Raw genomic sequence first — 27,500 nt, forward strand, 5'->3', positions numbered from 1 at the left:
ATTCTAAATTTTGTATTAGAAAATCTAACCTTGCCCCCCCTTTGAACCAGCACACTGTTTTCCTGAAATTGTGCACACTGAAAACAGTTCTGCTAGTAGCCCTCACCCCTCTGCCAGGAGGGCCTGAGATCCAAGCCCTTATGGCCACCTCTCCCTACCTTGTTTTCCACAAGGACAGAGTAGTCCTCAGAACCCAACCCTTCCTTCATGCCCAAGGTAGTTAATGAACTTTCATTGAATCAATCCATTAATGTACCAGATGTTCTTCGTGTTTTACTGTTGCAGTCATTACATTTGTTTTATCTGCTTGCAGTAGCCCTCTGTCGGCCTGATTAGCAAAGTTTTGGGTCCTGCGTCAGTTGCTGTCCCTTCCATGACTTCAGGTCATCTGGTGTAAAACATGCAGCCAACGCCATTACATCGGTCTTTCTTGCTGTGCAGTGCCTGAAGCAGAAGCAGTTCAAAAGTGCTGGTCGGCCGACTCCTGAAATTTTCGTTTTTGAGTTTCAGAACCGGAGTCTTCAACTAAAGCGAAGTACCCCATTGGGGAAACCTTTTCTTGCTCCTTACCGATGTCAGTAAAAGTTAATAATTGCATTACCTGTGGGAAGCAAATACCTCATAAGGATTTTCATTTGTACTGTATTCCTTGCCCAGGCCCTGAACACGACATACCTTGCTGTCGGTTTTGTGCTTTATTTAATCAGCGCACTATCGTCTGTATATTTTTGCCTCTAAATATTTCTTTTCTCAGTTTAATTATCCAGAAATGTCAGTTAGCCATCCGACTACTGGGATTCTGAAAACATGTAAAGGTAAAGACCGAGACAGGCCACTGAGGTCCAAAACTGCCAACGACGCTTCTCCTAAGCCAGTCGCCAGTTTACTGGTACTTAGTGAGGTGCTTTCGCAGCCCCTGATACCCGCTACTTCTGATTCGCAGGCCTCTACTGAGAACCATTCGGATTCTGGTATGCTGTGAGATGCTTCAACTATGGAACTTGTGGATGTCTCTACCTTGGATGAGTCCGGAGCCGCTGTGCAGGCACTGGCTTCTGAGGGTGTATTCAGGCCTACGGACTTGCATATTAGACAGACGCCTCATTCTTCATTTAGTCCTAAATCATGAACCATGCCTAAAAAACCAATGCCCAGGCCGCATGCTCAGGCCTCTATGCCTAAAAAACAAATAAGAATGGCTGAAGATGTTATAACTCTAATCAGGGGAAACCAACCTCCACCTTCTAAGAGACCTAGGGCTGAAGTTGTTTATGAATCCTCTGACCAGGATTCTGATTTTTCTGATTCTTCTGATCTGGATTTGCCCTTATCTACTTATGAGGATTCTGATGCAGAGGACTCTATTCCCTCTGCTTCCCCTCCAGAGGATTTTTTTTTTTTTGGTGAAACCTTACATACTCTAAGTACATACTACACTGGGAAAGCCAGGAGTTTTCTGATTCAAAAAAGAGGCTTAGGGATTTCTTACTCCTACCTCAGCATAGGCCTTTAGCTATTCCTCTTGTACTAGACATTGTTGATGCTTTTTTGGAATCTAGTTTGGCCCCTGATTCATTGCCTCCTGCTCCCAGAAAACCTGACTGATATTACAGGGTTCCTGATTTACACAAGTTCCTTTTTAAAAATCCTATTGCGGATCCAGAGACTATTTCACATGGACCCAAGGTCATTAAGGCTTCTACTTTTAAAAATCCTACCCCTTCTGATACAGACTCCAGGGCGCTGGATAGATGGGGTAAGAAGGGTTACACTTCTGCAATCTTGGCTATTAGGGCTTTAAACTGCCAGATCTGAAGTAGTTACTTCATTTGATCTGCAACCTGTGGGTGTCGGATCCGACCTCTGATCCGATCCGGCAGCTTTCCAAGATCCGAGCTCCTAGCTCCTCCCCCTACCCATAATCCTCTAGTACCAACCACATTACCCCAGATCGTTTTTTTGCCGCAGCTAAGAAACGTCCTTGTGAAGAGCTCCTGGCTGGGTGAGATCATTGCTGGTTTTTAAACCAATTTTTCTCAAGTTTTTGTGTGTGTGTGTTAGTTTCCCTTTTCTGCTTCTTCTGCTAGTTTTTTGGGTCACTTTTGTGTAATTTATAACTGTTTTATCTTCACTCCCCTCCCCCTCCTAGTGTTTTGGTGTGTGTGTAAGATGTCAGAAGGGCCTAAGGCCATTTTCTCTAAATGTACTGAGTGTGGCCACAAGCTTTCTCCAGCTGATGGCCACACTCAGTGCATTTTGTGCCTGGGGGCAGCCCATTTGTCAGAGGCCTGCCAAATCTGTGCGGCCTTTAATCCCCGGGCACTCCAGGATATGAAGAACAAGCTGATCCTGGCAGGAAAGCTCCCCCAGGAGTCGGCTTCTTCTTCCTCTCCCGTTCGGGCTCCAGCTGCTTCAGCAGCTTCGGCGCCATCTATCCCCTTAGCTCTACCCGGGACTCAACCTCCCTCATCGGGTCCGAGCTCTGGGGAAACTAGTGCCTCTTCCCTCAGAGAGAAGAGGCACAAAGATAAGGATGGACATAAGTCCCATAAAAGGCGGGCCGAATCTCATCCTTCGGCTCTGCCAAAAAACTATTAAATCTCCCTCTAGGGTCTCCGGATCCTCCTCCTCTCGGCGCCGTTCCCCCTGTTTTTCGCCGGAGGAGGAGGATAGGTTTCCCTCTATCTTCGAGGCGGCCCTCCCGGCCTGCCTCTACTACTTCATCTAGGTCGACCCGAAGCATCTCCGAAGCGGATATGGATAGGATGATGCCTCTGTTCTTACAGACCCAAATGCAGATGGGGATGCTCTTGCCTCCTCCCCCTCTGGGGGGGAGTGCAGGCCCCATATTTGCCCCGATCACTCCTTCTCCGACTCATTTTCGGGTCTCGGAGTCATCGGATCCAGGCCCTTTTGGACCCGGGGAACTGTTGGCGCTGATAGCGGTTGTCTCTTCGCCGACTATACCTTCGAGCTTGTCAGACCCGAGCTCTCGGGGCTGAGGGCTGAGCGTCAGATTCGAGGGAGATGCTGTGTCTTCGGCGCTGTTGGCGTCGGAGCACACCTCTGCCTCGGTGCCGACTGCATCGGCTCCAACCCCGATCCCTTCCTCGGATCCGAGGAGATTGCTCTCAGAGGCTGGTGAGAGTGGCTCTCCTTCGGCTTTTGAGGTAGTGGAGAGGGTACTGTCGAGGTCCTCCAGATCCCCGACCCGGGCTTCTGATCCACCCGTACCCCCACTGCATGAGGGTCTGTCTTCCATCATCCGTCCATCTGGACAGCCTGCCCAAGCCCTCCAGCTAGTTCCCGTGGAGGAACAACAACCGGTGGACGAGCCCTCTTCGGACAGTCCCACCGAGGAGGTCCCTCAAACACCGGTGCAAAAGGAGGCACCTGGACTCCCCCGAGTCCATTACCACAGACACGGACTTAGATGATACGGAGGGTTCCCCAAGGTCACCCTCTGAAGATGTCTCCTTTGGAGACATCATGGAAATGTTGCGTATTAGAGGGGGGTGGTCAGCCCAAAACCATTCCCTTGATGAGTCCGTGTTCCTGGAGGCCTTTGAGGCAGGCCCATCTACCTCCTGGGTGTCCCCTCCGGCCGACCCCCTGGTGGACTTAATTACCACCAGGGCTTGGAAGGAGCCCGACACAGTGGAGCCAATCCCAAGGCGCCCCGATAAAGTCCTCAGCCCACCCACAGATAGACCGTCTTGGGCCAAAGGAACCCCTGTTGTTGCTATGTTGGTGGCGGCGGCCACCAAGAAAGAACTTGCACAGGAGAGTTCTTCGGTTCACCCGCCGGATAAGCAATCTCGAGTGCTTGACCGGATTGGGAAGCGGATGTTTGCTTCAGCGACCTTTTCCATAAGGGCGCTGAACTATATGGTACATACTATTAGGCTACAGCGAGACTTGATTAAGGAGTACGCTGCAGCCCCCCAGAGTCCATATCGGTCCCAGACAAAAAGGTTTTTGAGACTTGAATGGCCACTCTAAAATCCATCTCAAATACTTCTATGCGGCTTCTCTCCCATGCAACGGAGGGAGCCGCTAGAGCTAGCGGAGCCGGGGTCGTGTTGCGACGTCTCTCCTGGCTCCGTCTGTGTGACTTCACGGACCCCTTCAAGGCGTCCTTCGCGAACGCCCCTTTTGACGGTTCTGCCTTGTTTGGCAAAACTGTTCGCGATACACTGGTCCAAAGCAAAAAGGACGGGAAGACGCTGTCTGCCATCGGAGTCCGCTTCTCTAATCCCCAAAGATCCTTCTCCAGGAATCAGGGACAAAAGAAGCTGTGGTTCTGTAAGTCTCGGCAATCCCATCCTGCTGCAGACCACTCGTCCTCCAGAGGTAGGGGAGGACAAGGTGGACGCCAGCCCAGAGGCAGAGGGGGGCCGCGTAATTTCTGGTCTAGAGAACCTTTCTCAGACAGACCCGCGCAACAGCCCTGAGGGCTTGCCCGACTGTCCCTCTCTGGAGGCAGTCGGGGGGCGATTGTCGGAGCACCTGTCAAACTGGGAGTCCCTTACAACAGATCGATGGGTGCTCCGGATCATATCCAGAGGTTACTCTATTCCATTCATAAACCTTCCCCCCAAATCCAGACGCCTCCCCGATGTCCCACCCAATCAGAGGGAGGCAGCAGCTTTGGAAATTTCAAAGCTGCTAAGAAAAAGAGCCATCCAGCCTGTCCCCCCAGACCAGTTCGGATTGGGTTATTACTCCAGGTTCTTTTTGGTGCCAAAGAAAACGGGGGACCTCAGACCCATCTTAGACCTTTCCGCCCTGAACCTGTTCATACCCAAAGAAAAGTTCCAGATGGTCACTCTCCAATCTATTCTCCCCTGCTGCGGGAGAACGACTGGATGTGCTCGCTAGACCTCAAGGATGAGTATTACCCACATATTAATGGACAAACGATCCAGGAGGTTTCTTCGCTTCTGGCTCGGAGCCAGTCATTATCAATTCAGGGTTCTTCCATTCGGCCTCACCTCAGCCCCCAGAGTGTTCAAGGTCATGGCAGTGGTTGCAGCCCACCTGAGACTCCAGGGCATTCAGGTCTTCCCTTACCTAGACGACTGGCTCCTCAACACGACCAACAAGCATCAGCTCTGTGTGGCAAGGGATTATGCTCTGTCTCTGGTCCACAACCTAGGCATCTCAGTAAACGAGCAAGAATCCTGCCTGTGCCCCACTCAAGCCCTAGAATTCATAGGGGCCAGGTTAGATGCACAAATCTCCAAAGTTGTTCTAGTGTCAGTCAGGCTGAACAACTTGTCATTCCAGGTGTTAGCTCTTCTTCGGAGCCCTGCTCCTCCAGCAGAGTTAGTCCTGAGGGTACTGGGGTCTATGTCAGCAGCGATCGGTCTCTCTCTTCATGCTCGTCTGCGAATGCGCATATTGCAATGGACCCTTCAAGTCCAATGGTCCCTGTCGATCCACCCATTATGCATGCCAATTTCCCTGAGCAGGGTGTGCAGGGACTCCCTTCTGTGGTGGTTACAGGTGCAGGAACTCAGAGAAGGGAGACCCTTTGTAATTCCTCTGGCCAAAGCCACGTTGACCATGGACGCGTCTTGCCTCGGGTGGGGGGGGGGCATTGTTCAGGCAGATCCGTTCAAGGCACGTGGACTCCCCTAGAGACCGCATTACATATCAACGTCCTAGAGATGAGGGCGGTGCTTTTAGCATTGCAAGCTCTCCACGACCTTCTTCCCATAGGGACTATTGCAATCCAGACGGACAACATGTCAGTAGTCTGGTATATAAACAAACAAGGAGGGACCAGATCTTATCCCCTGTGTCGAGAAGCCATGAGAGTGTGGGAATGGGCGATTTCCACCAACCGCTTTCTGATAGCAGCACATTCGGGCGGTCCAACATATTAGCGGACAAGCTAAGTCGAGTGTTCCTCACTCCATACGAGTGGTCTCTGAATCCATCTGTTGCGAAGCAGATCTTCCGCAAATGGGGTCAGCCTTGCTGCGACCTTTTTGCTTCTCCTTTAAACACAAAATGCAGCGAGTACTTCGCGATAGTTCCCCCAGAGGGGAGACGCTCTAGTCCATGCTTGGCCTCCCGGACTCCTTTATGCTTATCCCCCCCTCCCACTTATGATGAAATTCATCCAGAAAGCCTTTCGGTTGGGGAGCAGAGTTATCCTCGTAGCCCCATTCTGGCCTCGACAGATCTGGTTCCCCTTTCTGCGGTCTCACTGTGTGGCTCCCCCATGGATTCTGGATCCCAGTCCAGACCTAATCTCGCACCCAGCGAGATGCCATACCCCAAACCTGGTCAATCTCAAACTTGCTGCTTGGTTGATCCAGTTCCATTAATGGCTAGGACTCCCGGTATCTCATCCCCCGTTAAGGCCATTCTGGTGGCGACTCATAAACCATCTACCAGGAAATTTTACAACAGTAAATGGAAATGTTTTTCCATCTGGGCCAAAGATAAAGAATTGGACCCTTTTACTGTCCCTATTCCGACTATTCTGAACTTCCTTTCTCTGCTTTTTAGACAGGGAGCAAGTGCCTCCACAGTCAAGGTGCAGTTGGCGGCCATCTCCCATTTTCATGTGGGGGACGGCATAGGCTCCTTAGCATCTACTAAGTTGTGCAAAACCTTCTTAAGAGGCGTTTGTCTTTAGAAACCACCTGTCAAGACTGTGGTTCCCCCGTGGGATCTCACTCTGGTCTTACAATCCTTAACGAGACCACCTTTTGAGCCGGTGGCCTCGGTTCCGTTAAAGTTCTTGTCTTGGAAAACTGCTTTCTTAGTGGCTATTACTTCGGCCAAGAGAGTTTCAGAATTACAAGCTCTGTGTATTAAACCTCCGTACCTTATTTTTCACAAAGATAGTGTCCCTCAGGACTAACCCATCTTTCTTGCCTAAGGTGGCTACAGAATCAAACATTAATCAATTAATAAATCTTCCTGTATTTTTCCCAAATTTTCACAACAAAGGAGAATATACGTTGCACAAATTGGATGTACACAACAGCTGCGTTTTTACTTGCACAGGACTAAAGAGTTTCGCAAGTCGGACCAGTTGTTTGATGTTCTTCATTCCACATTGCTGCAGTCCTAACTATTGGGTAGTCCGCTGTCCAGTCGGCCCGAATACCAAAGTATATGGCTGACGTCGGTCAGGGCGCATTAGACTGACGTCAGTACGTCAGGGTACTAATGCGCATGACCGACGTCATATCCTCAGTCTTTTTTGCCGCATGGTCCGATGCAGAAGCAGTTTTGCGAGTGCAGGTTGGCGTTCTGAAATTTTCTGAAGTCGGAGTTTCAGACCGAATCAAAGTTGGCTAAGTACCCGTTGGGAACATTTTGGTTTTTCTTGTCTCAGTATTTAACCGGATGTCAGAAAAAGTGAATAACTGTATTTCTTGTGGGAAACAGATACCTCATAGGGATTACCATACCTTGTGTATACCTTGTTTAGGGCCTGAGCACGGCGTTGTTGGATGCGCTCTTGTGCTAGATTTAACAAACGCACTATTAAGAGGAGGTTAGACTGTGCCAGGTTAGTGTTTGGGAAGCGTTGTAATTATAAAATGCCGTCGGATGCTCCGGCGCCGCTTCAAAAAGCGCAAGGACAAAACAGCGAAGCCTAGGGTTGATGAACCGGCAGTCCCGGACGTCGGTTCTTTAGAAGGCTCAGTGGAGCCAGAGGTTTTGCCAGGAGTTTCTTTGGAGTCTCAGGCAGAGACTTTGCTGTTACAGGATGTGCCTTCTCAGGAGGTAGGCCAGGCTGAGGGGGCTTCTCAGGTGACTGTTCTTCCCTCTCTTCCCAAGGTAGTTAGAGCCTCTCCTTCTGTTTCCAAAACTTCTTTGAGAGGTAGGCCAAGTTTAGCTTCAGTGGGGGCTTCTCCTAGCACTTCAGGTTCTGTGCCTAAGAAACATATGCTTAAAATGGCAGAAGATTTGATTACTATGATTAGAGGTTCTATGCCCCCTCCTGATAAGAGGCCTAGGGTGGAACCTGAGTTTGAGAGTTTTGAACAGTGTTCAGAGGCTTCTGAGTCTTCTGCGGAAGACTTGCAGGAGTATCCTCCTTATTCTGATTCTGATGTGGATGATTCCACTCCTACAGCTTCTCCTCCTGAGGATTTCTCATTTTCAGAGACTCTGCATTCCATGAGGGAGCACTTTAAATGGGAAGGCCAAGATTACTCTGATTCAGGAAAAGGCTTAGGGAATTCTTGTTTTACCCCAGCATAGGCCCTTAGCTATACCTCCTGTGTTGAATGTGGTGGAAGATGTTTTGCAGAGGCTTCCCTGAACCCTGATTCTTTGCCTCCTGCTCCTGTTAAACCTGATAGGTACTATAGGGTGCCTGAAGCTCATAAGTATCTTTTAAGCGTCCTAGGGCAGACCCAGAAACTGTTTCTCAGGGACCTAAAGGTGTTAAGGCCTCTGTTGTTAAAAACCCTGTTCCCACTGATAAAGAGGCAAGGGCTTTGGATAGATGGGGAAAGAAAGTGTATACTTCTTCCACTTTAGCCATGAGGCGTTGAATTGTCAGTTTCACATGCTAAAATATCAAAATTATCTCCTTTCACAATTGAAATCTAAGGTGGATGCTTTGGCGGAAGGTATTGAGTGTAAAGAGTTGCTGGATTTAGTTCATGTGTCTGAACAAGTGGGTAAGCATTCTTTGCAATGTGGTTTTGATGCTGTACAGGCCTCCTCGAGGGTGGCTGCAACTAGTTCTGTTCTTAGCAGGCATGTCTGGTTGAGGGATCAGAATTTAGCTGAGCATGTTAAGACAAGGATTTTGGATGCTCCTTTACAGTGTGATGTGTTGTTTGGTTAGGGTGTGGAAGGAGTTTTAAAGAAAATGGAGGACAAAGCTAAGTCTATGCAAACTGTTAAAGATTTTTGCAGGTGCAGCCACTTGAAGTTTAGTAGAAATTGGCCTACTAAGGGATGGACATATCCTGCTTATGATTCCCAGTCTAGGGGTAGGTCTAGGCGTGGTAGGGGCAGAGCTCAAGGTTCTTTTAGGCCTAGAACAGGGAGTTCACCTGCTCAGACTTCTGGTGAGGGCAGGGGTCAGTCCTTTCGTAAACAGACCCAATGACCTGCCTTTTCAGCTGCCAGTAGATTCTCGTCTGGCAGCTCCTTTGGGAGGAAGACTGTCTCTTTTCAAAGAAAATTGGGATTTAATTACTCAAGACAGATGGGTGTTGGATATCATTCACCACGGTTACAGGTTTTATTTCCATACATTGCCCCTTTCAAAGGCATGCCAGGCGTTCCTCCTCCACAAAGGAAAGAGGCTCACAAGCAAATTTCTCTGTTACTCCAAATAGGGGCCATTCAGCCAGTCCCTGTATCAGAAAGGGGCCTAGGATTTTATTCTCGCCTGTTCCTAGTACCAAAGAAGGGGAACACGTGGAGACCAATTTTGGATTTATCTATCCTCAACACTTATCTGGACATTCCCAAGTTCAAGATGTTGGCGTTACAACAGCTTTTACCTCTGCTGGGCAAAGATCACTGGATGGTAACTTTAGATCTCAAGGTGGCTTACCTTCATGTGCCGATAAGACTAAGGTGCAGGAAGTATCTGCGTTTCGAGCTGGAAATTCTCATTATCAGTTCTCTGCATTGCCCTTTGGCTTATCTACTGCCCAGAGTATTCACAAAGGTTCTGGCTCCAGTGATAGCTTACTTCAGGCTAAAAGGAATTCAAATCTATCCTTACTTGGGCGACGGGCTGAGTCTGGCTCAAGGAAAGGAGGAGCTTCTACAGCAACTGGAATATGTTATAGCAGTGCTAAGATGCCTAGGGTATTCTGTGAGCGAAATAAAGTCCAGTCTAGTACCCTCTCAAGACATGTGCTTTCTGGGTGTGAGACTGAATACAGCAGCCCAGATGGCCTTTTAACCCCGGACAAACAAGAGTCTATCACTTTACTTCCATCAACTATCTCATCAGTCCGTGCTGACTGCAAGGACAGTCCTTCAAGCATTAGGGTTCATGGCATCTTGTATTCTGGTGCTTCCCAATGCCAAACTGCATATGAGGAAGGTGCAATGGTATCTCAAAATGTATGGACACAGCACTGCCAGGATTTGGACACTGTCATTCAAATAATACCTTGCCTTCAAAAAGAATTTTTGTGGTGGGCTCAGGAATGCCACCTAAAAAAGGGACTCTCTGTGACCCGGCCAGAGGCGAGTCAGATTTTAACGACAGATGCCTCGGCCATTGCTTGCGGAGCTCATCTAAATGGAAAGTGGATACAAGACAAGTGGCCTGCCAGACTACAGCATCTACATATCAACATGAAGGAGATGTTAGCAGTCCAGTTTGCATTAATGGCTTTCAAGGAGTTACTTCTTCCAGGGCAGGTGTTGATTCTAACAGACAACACAACTGTCATGTGGTACATCAACAAACAAGGGGAACACATTCTTATCCTCTATGCAGGCAAGCAATGATTTTATGGGAGACTGCGCTCAGCTTGCAACTAACTCTTCAGGCAAGGTTTCTGCGGGAGCACAGAACTCCTTAGCAGATGTGTTAAGCAGACAAATCATGGATCCCCACAGTGGAAACTGGATCTTCATGTATTTCAGAAATTGACAGTGTCATGGGGAACTCCAGACATAGATCTGTTCGCTTCTCCACTAAACCACCAGCTGCCAAAGTTTTGCACAAAGGGGTTTCATCACACAGCTTGGAAAGTGGATGCTCTGTCTTTCAGTTGGAAAAATCTTCATGTGTATGCCTTTCCACCTCTGCCTCTTCTTCCAAAGGTGCTCTTAAAGGTCAGACAAGACAAGCCAAGGATGATTTTAATAGCTCCAGATTGGCCTCGGCAACACTGGTACCCACTACTAAGGAGTCTGGTAAGGAAGCCTCCATGGCCTTTACCTTTGATTCCACATCTGTTATCTCAGAAGGGCGGTCATCTGCTCAATGTCAAGCTTCACTCTCTTCATCTAACAGCCTGGCATATTCTGTGTTGAAACACAGCAGGTCTCAACTTCCTCAACAAGTTTTAAATGTGATTATGGAAGCTAGGCGACCTAGTACAAGGAAAGTGTATGCATGAAAAATGGAAGAGATTTTTATTTTGGAGTACAGCAAAGAATTTGGAGATTTCTGAGCCTAATTTGAGTGTGGCTCTTCAATATCTTACTGAGTTATTGGACAAAGGTTTGTCCTTCTCTTCCATTAAGATTCATGCTGCAGCAATTTCAGCTCACTATGATTGTGACCCACCATTGTTTTCGCATCCTTTGTTCAAGCAGTTTCTTAGAGGGGCAAAGAATATAAGACCCCCGTAGAGCTCCTACTCCTGCTTGGGATCTCAATTTTGTGTTGGAAAAACTTACTCTACAACCTTTTGAGCCTGCGGCTACTGCTGAATTGAAATACTTGTCATGGAAGACTGCTTTTCTGTTGGCTATTACTTCTGCAAGAAGGGTGTCTGAGTTGCAGGCCCTTATGGCAGTAGAGCCCTTTTGATTTTCCAAAAGGATAGGGTATCATTACGTACTAATCCTTCCTTTATGCCTAAGGTGGTTTCTAGTGTGGCTTTAAACCAAACTATTCATTTGCCTACTTTTTATGCAGGCCCCCAAAATAAAGTGGAAAAGATTTTGCACACTTTAGATGTACACAGGCAATTGCGTTATTATTTAAGCAGGACTAAGGATTTTAGGCAGTCTCAGCAGTTGTTTGTTTCTTTTGCTTTGAGTTCAGGGCAAGCCTGTGTCAAAACAAACTATTTCTAGGTGGATTGGGTTTTGCATTGCATTTTGTTATTTCCATCATGGCAAGGAGATTCCAGCTGGGATTAGGCCTCATTCCACTAGGGCTACTGCCACTTCAACAGCATTTCTAAGGGGTGGCAACTAAGGATATTTTGGAGGCAGCTACTTGGAGTTCAGTGCATACTTTCTCTAAGCATTATCACCTTCCTCTCTACTCTAAGTCTAGGGCTGGTTTTGCCACAGCTATTTTGCAAGGCATGTTGTCAGCTCCTGCTTCTTTATGATTTGCCAGCCTCCCTTACCTCTGCTTTGGGATTCTACCCAATAGTTAGGACTGCAGCAATGTGGAATGAAGAACATAGTACAGTTTTGTACCTACCATAAATGTAGATGTTCGAGGATCCACATTGCTGCAGTCAATTACCCTCCCTCCTTCCCCTCTGTGTTTAGGGGTGGTTGTGTAGGTGAGGTTATATGCTGATAATTTTGTATATATTGTACATATTTTTGGTGCAGGTATATTGGGCCTTGTCTTTTTAGGGTCTTCTGACATCTGGGGCAAGAAAAGACTGAGGATATGACGTCGGTCATGCGCATTAGTACCCTGACGTACTGACGTCAGTCTAATGCGCCCTGACCGACGTCAGCCATATACTTTGGTATTCGGGCCGACTGGACAGCGGACTACCCAATAGTTAGGACTGCAGCAATGTGGATCCTCGAACATCTACATTTATGGTAGGTACAAAACTGTACTTTTCTTATGCAAAATCAGCCATGGGCAATTGCTAAAGTGACTGTAGCAAATTGATCTGTCAGTGCATTATGCTGGGATACACCTCATCTGGGAAGCCAGCTCCAGTTGGCGTCCATGCTCATTCCACAAGATCTGTAGCTACCTCAACAGCCTTTTGGTCTAGGGTTCCAGTAGACGATATTTGTTCAGCAGCTACCTGGTCCTCATCTCATACCTTCATTTCTCATTACAAACTGGATATCATTTCCAGAAGTAGGGCGGCTTTTGGCTCCGCGGTGCTTCGGAATATCCTTCCGTAAGGACCACCCAGGTTCTATAGGTTAGCTGGGGACTCTGTCCCACAGGTTGCAGATCAAATGAAGTAACTACTTCAGATATAGAAGTTATGTACTCACCATAACGTTCCATCTGGGTAGATACTTCATTTGTCTGCAACCGACCCCCCCTGCCATCCCCCGAACCTCTGGAAAATTCTCTGATCATTTGGAGTTGGTTTCTGTCTCGAGTTGGTGAGGCAAAAAAAACGATCTGAGGTAATGTGGTTGGTACTAGAGGATTATGGGTAGGGGAGGAGCTAGGAGCTCGGATCTTGGAGCTTGGAAAGCTATCGGATCCGAGGTCGGATCCGACACCCACAGGTTGCAGACAAATGAAGTATCTACTCAGATGGAACGTTATGGTGAGTACATAACTTCTATTTTCATATGTTAAAGTATCCGCAACATGTTATTGGATTGCTTAAACTGAAAATGATGTTGATTCCTGACTGCAGAAAATAAAGAATTACAGGATTTAATGCATTCTGCTGAACAGGTTGGAAAACATACTTTGCAGTGTGGATTTGATTCATTAGAGGCCTCTTGCAGGGCTGCTGTTACTGGGTCTGTGCTCAGAAGGCATGCTTGGCTTAAGGAGCAATCTTTGCCTGATCATGTTAAAGCTAAATTGTTGGATGCTCCCTTAAATCAGGACTGCCTGTTTGACAACAAGGCTAAGGAAGTTCTTGAAAAGATGGAAGATCAAGCTAAATCTGTGCAAATTGTTAAAGATTTCTTACAAGTTCAGCCTCCTAGATTTAGTAGGCATTGGGCCTCTAAGAATTGGTCCTTTCCAGCCCCTTCCAGGTCTTCTCAAGCTAAACCCAGACACAGCAGAAACCCCAGAATGTTCATCGTGCATACAGCTGCAGTCATAACAGATGGGTTCTCCTGCCGTCAGGCGGGTCCTCGGCCGGCCGAATTCCAAAGTCTAGGTCCAGCGTCGGTTGTCGTCGCTTCTTCCCTGACGTCAGTGCGACAGGGGTATAAAAGAACCAGCCGACACCATTTTCTTCGGTCTTTCTTGCCGTGCGGTGCCCGAAGCAGAAGCAGTTCACAAGTGCAGGTCGGCCAGCTCCTGAAATTACGAAAATTTTGCAACCGAAGTCTTCTTGAAAGCTAAGTACCCCGTCGGGGAAACTTTTCTTGCCTCAGACCGATGTCAGACAAAGTTAATAATTGTATTTCATGTGGGAAGCAAATACCACATAAGGATTTTCATTCCCTCTGTATTCCTTGCTTAGGCCCAGACCACGACGTCTCAGTCTGTTTTTGTGCTACATTCAATAAACGCACCATTAAACGTTGGGCGGAGTTCGCCCAGCATTATTTTGGCAAAAAATTTAACTGTATTATGTCATCGGATACTCAGACTCCAGTTTTGTCTAAAAAAACCCAAAGATATGGACCGACACACGAGGTCCGCGGCCTCCACAACACTTCTTTGGCGGTGTCTTCTGTGCCCGAGGTCTCTGGCTCCTCGGCCCGCACCCCGACTACAGATACTGAAGCTACTCTTGGTGGTGAATCTCAAAATGTAGACAGGTCTGCCTCCTCTCAAGGTGTCTTCAGACCTTCCTCCTTTTTTCATCAAGGCTTTCACTAAGTCCTAAAGCAGCCATGCATTCTAAGAGACCAGCTACACAGGGCCTTTCTCCAGGCCCCATGCCTAAAAAACAGATGCTCAAAATGGCTGAGGATTTAATTACTCTTATCAGGGGTTCTCAACCCCCCCCCCCCCCCCCAGACAAAAGGCCCAGAGTGGAGGAAGAATCCCCCTCCTCTGACCAGGCCTCCATTATATCAGAGTACTCTGATGGACAGGAACATTCTTACTCCCCTTTTGAAGATTCTGATGCGGAGGAGTCCATTCCCTCTGTCTACTCCCCCCCCCCCCCCCCCCGAGAGGATTACTCATTTGGGGAAACCTTGCATACCTTAAGGGAGCACTTTCACTGGGAAGGCCAAGAGTACTCTGATTCCAAGAAAAGGCTTAGGGATTTTCTCTTGCTACCTCAGCACAGGCCTCTGGCTATACCTCCTGTCCTAGACATACTAGATGATGTGTACTCGGAGGCCTGCCTTAACCCGGATTCCTTACCTCCAGCCCCTGTCAAGCCTGACGGGTACCACCAGGTTCCTGACTCACACCAGTTTTTATACAAAAGCCATGCGGCTGACCCAGAAACTATCTCACAAAGCCCAAAAGGAATTAAGGCTTCCACTGCTAAAAATCCATTACCTTCCGAGAGAGATTCCAGATCCTTAGAAAGGTGGGGAAAAAAGGTATATACTTCAGCCACTTTAACCATGAGGGCTTTAAACTGCCAGTTCCATATGCTAAAGTACCAGCAGTTTCTGTTATCACAACTGAGAAGTAAAATGTCACAACCTGAACAACCAGACTTGAAGGAGTTGCAGGATTTGATGCATAGTGTAGAACAAGTGGGTAAACATACCTTGCAATGTGGTTTTGATGCTCTAGAGGCCTCATGTAGAGCTGCGGTTACAGGATCAGTGATATGTAGACATGCCTGGCTCAAGGAACAAACCTTACCAGATCATGTCAAAGCTAAAATGCTCGATGCCCCTCTTCAAAATGATGTATTATTTGGTGTTAAAGCTGAAGAGGTATTAAAGAAAATGGAGGAAAAAGCTAAATCAATGCAAACAGTGAAGGATTTTCTACAGGTACAACCACCACGTTTCAGTAGAAATTGGCCTTCCAAAAATTGGTCCTTTCCAGCCACGGACAGACCCCAAAGAGGTAGATAACAGGCGCCAGAGGGGCAGAGGGCAATCTCAAGGATCATACAGAGCCAGACAATGGCAAGCTCCTACACAAAGAGGTGGTGAGGATAGTTCGCAGCCATTCAGAAAGCAAGCCCAATGACTTTCCTCTTTGCATGCCAAGCAAGGCTCAAATGGCAGCACCCTTAGGCGGAAAACTGGCATTATTTTCAAAAAAATTGGCATATTGTCACAAAAGACAAATGGATCCTGGACATTATAAACAGAGGCTACAGATTCCATTTTCAGACCCTTCCAAAAATGAGAGGCATGCCAAACCTGCCACACAATCAAAGGGCAGAGGCACAAAACCAGATTTCAGATCTCATGGACATGAAAGCTATTCAAGAGGTACCTACTCACGAACAAGGTCAAGGCTTTTATTCTATTCCTGGTACCAAGGAAGGGAAAAGATTGGAGACCTATTTTGGACCTATCCATCCTAAACACATTTTTACTCGTACCAAAATTCACGATGCTCACTTTACAGCAGCTTCTTCCCATGCTGGGCAAGGAGTCTTGGCTGGTAACATTGGACCTCAAGGAGGCATACCTGCATGTCCCAATCAGACAAAATTGCATAAGATACCTCAGATTTCTTGCAGGTTCAACCCATTATCAATTCTCTGCATTGCCCTTTGGCTTATCTACTGCGCCCAGAGTATTCACAAAATGCCTGGCATCAGTAATTGCCTACAGCAGACTTCAAGGGATACAAATATACCCATATTTGGACGACTGCCTGATCCAAGCGGACAGCAAGCACATTCTTCTGAAACATCTGGCTTATGTAATACTGTTGTTGAATTCTCTGGGATACACGGTCAACAAAAAGAAATCAAGGCTAATACCCTCTCAGAAAATAATTTTCCTGGGTGCCAACTTGGACACAAACACCCAGATGGCCTACCTCACGCCGGAGAAGCAGGGGCAACTAACTCAATACTTCATAACACTAGCAGATTTTACCAGGCTGACTGCAAGGAAAATCCTGCAGGCTCTGGGATTCATGGCATCTTGCATCCTACTAATCCCATGTGCAAAGCTGCATTTGAGGAAACTTCAGTGGTACCTGAAAAACCTATGGTCTCAACACAGCCACAGTTTGGAAACAATAATACCACTAATTCCATGTCTTCAAAAGGAATTTCTGTGATGGGCTCAAGCATGCCAAACAAACGCAGGTCTCCCATTCTGCAAGCCTCAAGCAAATCAAGTCATCACAACAGACTCCTCGGACTACGTCTGGGGGGCGCACATGACAGATCGGTGCATTCAGGGCAAATGGTCCCAAAAAAAAAAGCACCTTCACATCAATCAAAAGGAAATGCTAGCAGTAATAAATGCTATTATAGCTTTCAAAGACCTTCTGCATCCAGGTCAACTATTGATATGGACAGACAACACGACAGTAATGTGGTACATAAACAAACAGGGAGGAACCCATTCATACCCATTTGCAGACTGGCCATGTCACTTTGGAACATGGCTCTGGAATTACAAATCGAGCTTCAAACACAGTACTTGCCAGGCAAGGAAAACACGCTGGCAGACAACCTAAGCAGAAATGTGACAGATCCACACGAATGGAAGTTGCAGCCTCAAGTTTTTACAGAAATAATTAAAGCATGGGGAAGGCCAGACCTAGATCTCTTTGCCTCCTACAAAAATCACCAATTGACAAAATTCTGCTCAAGGACTTTTCATCCAAAAGCCTGGAGAGTGGACGCTCTCTCTTTCAGTTGGACAACAATGACAGTTTATGCCTTTCCACCTCTTCCTCTGCTGCCCAAAGTTCTATTAAAAACCAGAGCAGACAGACCAAAGATGATTCTCATTGCTCCAGACTGGCCAAGACAACACTGGTACCCACTCCTGAGGAGCCTGACTCATTCCCCACCATGGACCCTACCTCTAATGCCTCTTCTTCTGACTCGGCACAGCTTCAAAACTCTTCACAGTCAGCTGAAAACACTCAATCTGGACGCATGGAAGATTCCTTAACATCACAACAGACCCTACTCTCCAAGGAGGTGCAGGATGTCATTTTGGAGGCCAGAAGGCCGTCTACTAGAAAAGCCTATGCCGCAAAATGGAAGCGGTTTTGTGCCTGGAATGAGAAAAAGGGCCAGAATCCTGGAAAACTGAATTTACCTCAAATATTACAGTATCTAGCTGAGCTGCTAAGCAGTGGACTTTCATTCTCCTCCATCAAAATCCATGCCTCAGCCATTTCTGCAGAATGCAACACTGATCCACCTTTATTCTCTCACCCCCTCTTAAGACAGTTCCTCAGAGGAGCTAAAAATATAAAACCCCCAAGGAAACGACCAATACCTGCTTGGGACCTCAATTTCATACTAGAAAAGCTGACCTTGCCTCCTTTTGAGCCAGCTGCCTCAACAGATTTGCAATATTTGTCATGGAAAACAGCTTTCCTTCTGGCCATTACTTCGGCTCGTAGGGTTTCAGAACTACAAGCCCTCCTGGCTGTGCAGCCTTTTATCATCTTCCATCAGGACAGAGTTTCCTAACGAACCAACCTGTCCTTTATGCCAAAAGTGGTATCCAGGGTAGCTTTGAATCAGGCTATACACTTACCTACCTTTTATCCTAATCCTCAAAACAAAGGGGAGAAATTATTAGATTCCTTGGACATCCACAGACAACTGCGTTATTTGGACAGAACAAAGCCTTTCAGAAAATCAGAACAGCCCTTTGTGTCCTATGCTATAGGAGCTCAAGGGAAGCCTATTTCCAAACAGACAATCTCAAAATGGATAGCCCACTGCATACACTTTTGTTACTCTCTTCATGGCAAAACTGTACCTGCTGGCATCAGATCTCACTCCACAAGGGCCACATCTACCTCTGCTGCTTTCCTCAGAGGAGTTCCTACCAAAGATATTTTGGAAGCAGCCACTTGTTCTGTGCATACCTTCTCCAAGCACTACCACCTACCATTATACTCCAAAACTAGAGCAGGCTTTGCCAATGCAGTCTTGCAGGGCATCCTGGCTCCTCCTAGTTCCAACTAGTGCCTACCACCCCTTTCTTAGCTTTGGGATTCTACCCATCTGTTATGACTGCAGCTGTATGCACGATGAACATAGTACAGTTTTGTACCTACCATAAATGTAGATGTTCGAGTGCCAATACAGCTGCAGTCCAGGTTTCCCACCCTCCTTCCCCTCTTGGGACAGGTCTATTGGCTAACAACTCCTCATACTACCTGATTGGGGTATTCTTTTATGGTGTATTTGCTTGCAACTAATGTATTTTGATTATATGACATTGCTTTATTACACAAATTTATGTATTGCCTTCCTTCTGGGGGCACCCGACATCTGGGGCAAGAAAAACTGAAGAAAATGGCGTCAGCTGGTTCTTTTATACCCCTGTCGCACTGACGTCAGGGAAGAAGCGACGACAACTGACGCCGGACCTAGACTTTGGAATTCGGACGACCGAGGACCTGCCTGACGGCAGGAGAACCCATCTGTTATGACTGCAGCTGTATTAGGACTCTAACATCTACATTTATGGTAGGAACAAAACTGTACTTTTCAGTCCCAGGGGACACAAGACTAAGGAGTGGGGGGTTTCCGCACCCAAATCAGGGAGTAGTAAGACTCCCCCTATGGAAAACCGTCTCAATGACTTGCTTTTAAAACTTCCAAATACTTTCCAACTGAATGCTCCTTTAGGCGGAAAGATTGGTTTGCAGGCCAAAAACTGGGAACTCGTTACCCAGGACAAATGGGTTTTAAATATAGTATCCCAAGGATACAGATTTCACTTCCACACCTTACCAACACCAAGCGGGTGGCCAGATCTACCCCCAAATCAGTGGGCAGAAGCCCAAAATCATATACTCTCTCTCTCTTAAGCATGGGGGCTATTCAGTTGGTACCAGAAGAGGAAAAGGGACAAGGTTTCTATTAAACACTTTTTCTGGTAACCAGAAAAGGCAATACATGGAGTCCTATCCTGGACCTTTCTACTCTGGAATCCCCAGAAAGGTATTTAAAGTTCAAGATGCTGACTCTTCACTAGCTGCTTCCTGTGCTAGGCAAAGGTGCATGGTTGGCAACACTAGACAAGCATACCTGCACATCCCTGTCAGGGAGTCTTGCAGAAGATACCTACGCTTGAAAGCAGGCTACATGCACTATCAGTTCTCTTCACTGCCCTTTGGGTTATCTGCTGTGCCCAGGGTATTTACAAAGTGCCTAGCTCCAGTCATTGCATTTTGCAGGCAAAGAAATATTCAAATATACCCATACCTGGATGATTGTCTAATTAAGACAGAAAGCCAGGACATACTTTTGAATCATCTGGCCTTTGTTCAAAGGGTACTGACTTGTCTGGGGTACACCATAAACAAAAAGAAATCACAGCTGGTACCCAGTCAGCAAATTATATTCCTGGGAGCAAGCTTGAATACAACTTCCCAGATAGCTTTCCTCACTCCAGAGAAACGGATTCATTTCACAACCTACTTCAAAGAAGTGGCAACAAAAACCCAGTTATCTGCAAGGCAAATACTGCAAGCCTTGGGGTTCATGGCCTCCTGCATTCCTCATATGCAGCCTTGCATATGGAATTAGAAGAAACAGCAATGGTATCTCAAAAGCCTCAACACTCACAGGATCTAGAAGCAATGATTCCTATCATACCTTGCCTATGCCTAGAGTTCCTTTGGCGGGCATAGGCCTGCCACCAAAACAGGGGACTACCATTCTCACTACCCCCTGCCGCCTAAACCTTAACAACAGATGCATCAGACTATGCATGGGGGTCTCACCTGGCAGGGAAGTGCATTCAGGGCAAATGGAACCCAAGTCAAATGCACCTACACATAAATCAAAAGGAAATGTTAGCTGTACAGAATTCCCTGACAGCCTTCAAGGACCACATTCTTCCAGGACAACTAATGGTAAAGACGGGCAACACCACTGTCATGTGGTACATAAACAGGGAGTTAGACTCTTACCCCCTCTGCAAACCAGCCATGGCATTGTGGAACACAGCCTTGAGCTACCAAGTGAATCTACAAGCTCAATTCCTGCCAGGAAAACTAAATACACTGGCAGATGGACTAAGCAGAAACCTCATGGACCCACACGAGTGGAAACTGGAACCAAGGATTTTCAGCATGTTGACAAGCAAATGGGGGAGCCCAGATATAGACATGTTTGCCTCCCCCAGAACCATCAATTGGACAAATTTTGCACAAGGATTCCCCACAAACTAGCTTGGAAAGTGGATGTTCTATCCTTCAGCTGGAAAAAAACTATCAGTTTATGCCTTTCCTTTTCTGCCTCTGCTCCCCAAGGTACTACTAAAGATCAAACAGGACAAGCCAAGAACGATTTTAATTGCACCAGACTGGCCATGCCAACATTGGTACCCCCTCCTGCGAAGTGTCACGCTTGGCCCCATGGCACCTGCCTCAGACTCCTTCCCTGTTGTCAGCAGGAGAACCAGATTCTGCACCCTCAGCTGCAAACGCTGAACCTAGCAGCCTGGTTAATTACCTAATCTCTCCTTTACCACCCCTCAGTAAATCAGTGATGGATGTCATCTTAAAGGCTAGGAGGGTTTAGTACTAGAAAATCTTATGCTAGGAGGGTTTAGTACTAGAAAATCTTGTGCTGCAACCAATCTCAAGAGATGCTTCATAAGGGCTTGTCCTTTTCCTCCATCAAAATTCATGCCTCAGCCATTTCAGCTCATTATAGCACAGAGCCTCCCTTCTCATCCACTGCTCAAGCAGTTCCTCAGAGGGGCCAAAAATTTAAGGCCACCCAGGAGAGCTCAACTCCAGCCTGGAACCTTAACTATGTCTTGGAGAAACTCACTCTTCCTCCTTTCAAGCCAGCTGCTACTGCAGATTTAAAATTCCTTTCCTGGAAAACAGCTTTCCTTTTAGCAATCACTTCTGCAAGAAAGGGTATCTGAATTACAAGCCCTTATGGCAGTGGAGCCTTTCATCATCTTTCATGTGGACAGGGTGTCCCTCAGAACCAGTCCCTCCATGCCCGAGGTGGTATCCAGTGTGGCTCTTAATCAGTTCATTCATTTGCCTACCTTCTTTCCTAACCCACAGAACAAAGGGGAACTGATATTGCACTCCTTAGATGTGCACAGACAACTTAGATTCTACTTGGACAGGACTAAACCTCAAAGGAAATCTGAACAACTGCTGGTGGCATTTGCTGCAGGGACAGAGGGGAAAGCTATTTCAAAGCAAACCATTTCAAAATGGACAGGCCACTGCATTCATTTCTGCTATAAGCACCACAGAAAACCTATCCCACACAGCATCAGACCCCATTCAACCAGGGCTGCATCTACCTCTACAGCCTTTCTCAGGGACATCCTAGAAGCTGCTACCTGGAGTTCTGTACATCCTTTCACCAAACATTATCATTTGCCAATTTTCTCTAAATCCAGAGCTGGTTTTACCACAGCAGTCTTGCATGGCCTTCTAGCTGTTCCTAATTCTATTTAAATTCCTCCTCCCAACCTTAGCTTTGGGAATCTACCCAAATGTAATGACTGCAACAGTGAAACACGATGAACATAGCACAGTTGTGTACGCTTACCATAAATGTAGATGTTCGAGTGTATTCACTGTTGCAGTCCTGGTTACCCTCCCTCCAGCCCCCTTTCTTCTTTTGGCTATACCTCTACTCACTGTGCTCAAAAAGCTTTGGTGTACTTGCTTTTTTGTTGGAGGTATATACTTGTATTATAAATGTAATTGCTTCCCATTTGGGGGGCACCTGACATCTGGGGCAAGAAAAACTGATGTAATGGCGTCTACTGCATGTTTTATACCCCTGACGTCATGGAAGACGGGACAGCAACAGACGCAGGACCCAAGACTTTGTTAATCAGGCCGACTGAGGGCTACTGCAAGCGGATAACCCATATGTAATGACTGCAACAGTGAATACATTCAAACATCTACATTTATGGTAAGTGTACATAACTGTACATTTTTTACCCTTATCCACAAAATCCCTCAGAAGGACCCTAAAGATGTACACAGACAACTTTGATATTACTTAGACAAAACCAAAGATATCAGGAAGTCAGATCAACTATTTATTTCCTTCCATCCCAGAGCCCTAGGGAAAGCTGCGTCTAAGTAGACCATTGCCTCATTGATCTCTAAGTCCATTTCCTTGTGCTACTCCCACCATGTGAAATCCTTACAGGGTAATATTAAACCTCATTCTACCAGAGCAGCTGCTTCCTCTACTGCCTTTTCAAAGGTATAGACTCCTCTTCTATTTTAGAAGCAGCTGCTTGGACCTCAGTACACACCTTCACCAAACACTACAAGCTGGACATAGCATCCTGTGCTAAAGCAGGCTTTGCCAGGACTATCCTGCAGGGTCTGCTTGATCACAGGACCCCTTCCTCCTCCCAGGTTCATACTTAAAGCTCTGGTACTCTCCCTACTGTAATGAATACTGCAGCATGAGAATAGAAGGACATAGAGTAGCTGTGTAAGAACTTACCATAATCTTAGATGTCCTTCTCGTCTGTGTTGCATTATTCAGTCCCACGCACCTACCCCCTGTCTCTTTCTGACTACTACCCCAGGAATCACCTGTCGACACATTGCAATAATCTCCCCTGGTCTCAACCTACACAGCCATCCTTCTTCCCTGGGACTGGCCTACATGCAAGTTTAAGGGTCTCGTGTTAGGACCCTCCTGGTCAAACCTCAGAAGCACTACTGCATGCGGCAAAACTGTGATGAGGGTACATGTAGACGTCACTTTTATACCTAATGTCGGTTTATGGCCCTGGTAAGAGACGTCACACACCCTCCTGAAAGAAAGACTTTGGTATACTGGCCAGACAGTGGCGCTGTGAGCAACAACTCCCAACTGTTATGAATACTGCAGCTTAGAAGAGAAGGACATCTAAGATTATGGTAAGTCATTACACAACTATTCTTTACACCCCTCAGTGGATCTACTCACACAACACAAGGAGACACAGATTCACCCACAGTGGAGATCTCTGCACTTCTCCCTGTGGCTGATAAGATTCTGATTCCCTTCAGACACCTGTAGAATGAGGACGTAGTCTCATTCCTGCAGGAGGCCAGGAAACCCAACACAAGGAAATCTTCTCTCTTGAAATGGAGAAGGTTTTGTATCTGGTATCACAAAAGACAGATGGAGCCTCTGTACAGCTAACTGCCTCTGATTCTGTCCTTCCTATGTGAACTGAAAGACAGGCTTGTCTTACTCCTCCTTAAAAGCACACCTGTTTGCCATTTCTGGCTGCTTGCCTATGGAATCTCCGCTAGCTTCCAGACTTCCAGTCAAGCTATTCTTAAAGGGTGTTTTACACTTAAGACCCCCCCCCCCAAGAATTCCAACCCCTCCTTCTTGGGATCTTAAATATGTCCTAGAAAAACTTACCCTTCGAACCTGCTGGCAAGGCTGACTTGAGATTTTGCACTTGGAAGACAGTACTGCTAGTAGCTCTGACCTCAGCCAGGAAGGGTCTCTGAGCTCCACACCCTTATGGTTACCCCACCCTTCCTAGTTTTCCATATGGAGAGTCACCCTCAGGATTAATCCCCCCTTCACTCCCATGGTGGTCAATGACCTTTCACAGAATCAGGCTATTCACCTACCCAGCTTCTTTCCTAACCCTCAGGGAGACGGTGAGAGGGTCCTACATACCCTGGATGTCCACAATTAACTTTGATTCTATTTGCATAAGACCAAGCCTTTACACAAATCAGACCACCTGTTTGTTTCCACCCCAGGGCTCTGGGGAAAGCTGTGAGAAAACGAACCATTTCTTCTTGGATTGCTAGAGCCATTTCATTTTGTTACACACACCCTGGGAAGACTGTCAGGCAACATCAGAGCCCGTTCCACAAGAGCCATGGCTTCCACTGGAGCCTTTTCAAAGGCCTAGACATCAACTCCATTCTGGAAGCAGTTACCTGGTCATCTGTGCACACCTTCACCAGACACTGTAAATTGGACCACATCTCCAAGGCCAGGGCAGGATTTGCCAGGGTTGTCTTGCATGGGTTCCTGGCGTCCTCATCCAGACCACCTCGCAGCCAGCAGTGAGCTTTTTTACTCTGCCACTAGTGAATACTGCAACATTGGAATAGAAGGACATAGGAAAGTTGTGTAATGTCTTACCATAATCATAGATGTCCTTCTCTTTCATGTTGCAGTATTCCTTCCCTCCCACCATCCCCCTCTTATCCTTGCACTTGTTCTTCTTTGCTTCTGTACAGGCTAGGCCATCAGGACTGGCTCCTTCTGGGGCTTCCTTGGTTCTGAGGGCTGGTGCACACAGATGTCATATTTATGGCCCACGTACGTCTGCACCATCTGGGACTGGCCGGACAAACTGATCGGAAGAAGGGTAAACCCACTAGTGAATACTGCAACATGGAAGAGAGAGACATCTATGGTTATGTTAAGATTTTGCACAACTTTTCTTTGTCCAGCTATATTGAGCAAAACTGGGTTTAAGCATGTAATAAATGTATATGTGCAAGATATTTTTTTTAAGTATCCTTTCCGCTTAAGCAGCATTTGCTTTTGTGACCAGGTGCATCATGGGGGATGCATTTGGCATTTAGAAAAATCTTGCATCACAGTGTTACCTTGTACTGTATTTTGTTTTGTTTTTTGTGGAGTCTATATTTTGAAATAAATGTCTTTTTTTATGAACAGAGAAATGATATTGCAATGGCTATCACAAAGTTTGACCAGTTTGATTTTCTGATTGATATTGTGCCAAGAGACGAGCTTAAACCTCCAAAACGCCAGGTAAGAACAGAAAGTCTTTTGTTTATAGCAGTTTGGATATTGTATTTTTGTTATATATTTTATCACTGCCTTTTTGTTTTGTTTTTACACTAACTATGCCTTATTTCATAGACTTGTGTTTCAGAATGCAACAGAATAACTGCTGTTCAGTATTTCTTTCCCTCTAACTTGTATAAGCATTGTATATCTAAATTTGATAAGAGAATTGTGTTCCATAAACAGGAAGCATTTTAAATTTGTCATATTTGAAAATGTTTTGTACAGAGGATTGTAAGATGCCATCAGCGATAATTGCTAATGCTACAATACCAGCTAGTATTTAATCACCAGAAGGTTCCAAGGCAGCTAACAAGTCCTGCTTTTGTGGTCATCTTAAGAATTTAGGAACCTTAGTAAAGTCAGTATTGTTACCTTAGTTTTGATAGCCATTGCATTTCTTCCCTGTTTGGTTTTGTACTAGAAATGCAGAAGGATAGGAAACAAAGATGGAGATGCTCATTTGTTAAAACATAACTCGATTGTTCATTTTTTTCCAGTTATTTTGCTCTGAGGCCAGCCAGCAGTGGCACCGATATAATGAATGGCACTGAAAGAACTAAACAAACCATGTTTATTATAACATGCTTCAGTTCACTGTCTGTACTTCAGGACTGTCAGACACACATGCTTGTACTGCTTGTAGAGGTTTGATAGACTCTTCTGTCTTTTAAGCAAGAACACACAGTAAATGATGGAGGCAGGCAGAGCATTTAAACAGTTGTATTCTGCCCTTTAATTTCATTTGAAAATGAATGTGGACACAGAAAGCTATGGAAATAGAAACTTGCGTGGATAGTGACTTAACTTTTGACCAAGTGTCCATTTTTGTAAGAAAGTCCTTCTATAGTGCACAAATTATAAGCAGTGGGATTGTGTCTAGATATATGGATGTCATTCTCCCTCTTTATTCAACCATTATTAGGCCAATCATTGATTATAATGTTGCCTTTGTCATGTATCTGTCCATTCATATGCAGCAACTGGAATGCCCCCAGGCATACCTTACTAAAGGGATACAAGCTCTAAACAATATGTCCTGCATGGACCGACTCAGAGCCCTGTCCCTATACTTAGTATTAAGCCATCCCTCCGACACTTTACTGTTAGATTTACTGCACATCAGCAAGTCAAATGACATCAGAAATAGTCTCGCTAAGGATCTGCAACATCAGCAGAATGATTTGGAGGGACAGGTATGTCTCACAGAAGATACCACTGCTGTGGATCAGACTCCCCATCCATGTAAAACAAAAATCATCCCTGCCCATATTCATGAGCAACTTATGTCTGTGGATGTGAAACAGAAAATTTACCCCAGGACTGCCCCCCTGTACTACTAATGGACAAGGTCACCTCCTGAATGCTTTATCCAGGGTTGCCAGATTTCCGACTAGTAAGGTAGGGACAAAAAAAAAAAAGGGCTTTCACGCTAAGTGAAGACCAAAAAAAAAAAGTCTGTCTTTAAACAGGGAGCTTACTTGTGTTTAATGCAGAACATCAGGCAGTTCCGCATTAAACACAAGTAGCTCCGTGTTTAGCGATTTTTGATTGGTCTGTACGCCGGTATACAGGCCAATAAAAAAAAAACTGAGGCTGTTTTGCCAGGATTTAAACCGTCAGTGCGGGACTCTGGATCCTACTGCTGATCCCCGGACAATCCCACTCAAATAGGGACGTCTGGCAACCCTGGCATTATCCCATGCAGAGGTCCCCTCAAATTATCTGTGAGATGATCCCAGTAATTTTCATTAGAGAGAATGTATAATTATTGACCATGGGATAGGTAAGACCAACCTATAACCACAGGTTATTTTGAGCACAAAAAGGGAAACTGGCAATGCTTAAACTGCCCTGCAGGGGCAAAATAACCTCATACTTTCCTATGAACCTGTTGGATTAATTTCATTATATAGCAAAGCTGCATAATACTGTCTTGTTTCTCCAGATGCTTTTCTGGAAGAGTGTTGTGAAAGTGAAAACCTACCAATCTACCTGAAGTGATTCAGTTTACAGAAA

The 27,500-nt window shown here is 46.2% G+C and overlaps 1 protein-coding gene across 1 annotated transcript in view; it reads left to right on the plus strand.

Annotated features, from left to right (window-relative positions):
• NFYC (nuclear transcription factor Y subunit gamma) overlaps nucleotides 1-27,500 on the plus strand; it is a 542,726-nt gene that overhangs the window by 111,554 nt on the left and 403,672 nt on the right. Inside the window, exon 3 of the mRNA XM_044083683.1 lies at nucleotides 25,350-25,445. Coding sequence (XP_043939618.1) covers nucleotides 25,350-25,445 — 96 coding nt within the window. The remainder of the gene's footprint in view (nucleotides 1-25,349; nucleotides 25,446-27,500) is intronic.

This window comes from Protopterus annectens, chromosome 9.part0 (genome assembly GCF_019279795.1).
Source record: "Protopterus annectens isolate FY-2018-M chromosome 9.part0, PAN1.0, whole genome shotgun sequence".
In the NCBI taxonomy this organism is placed as follows: domain Eukaryota; kingdom Metazoa; phylum Chordata; order Ceratodontiformes; family Protopteridae; genus Protopterus; species Protopterus annectens.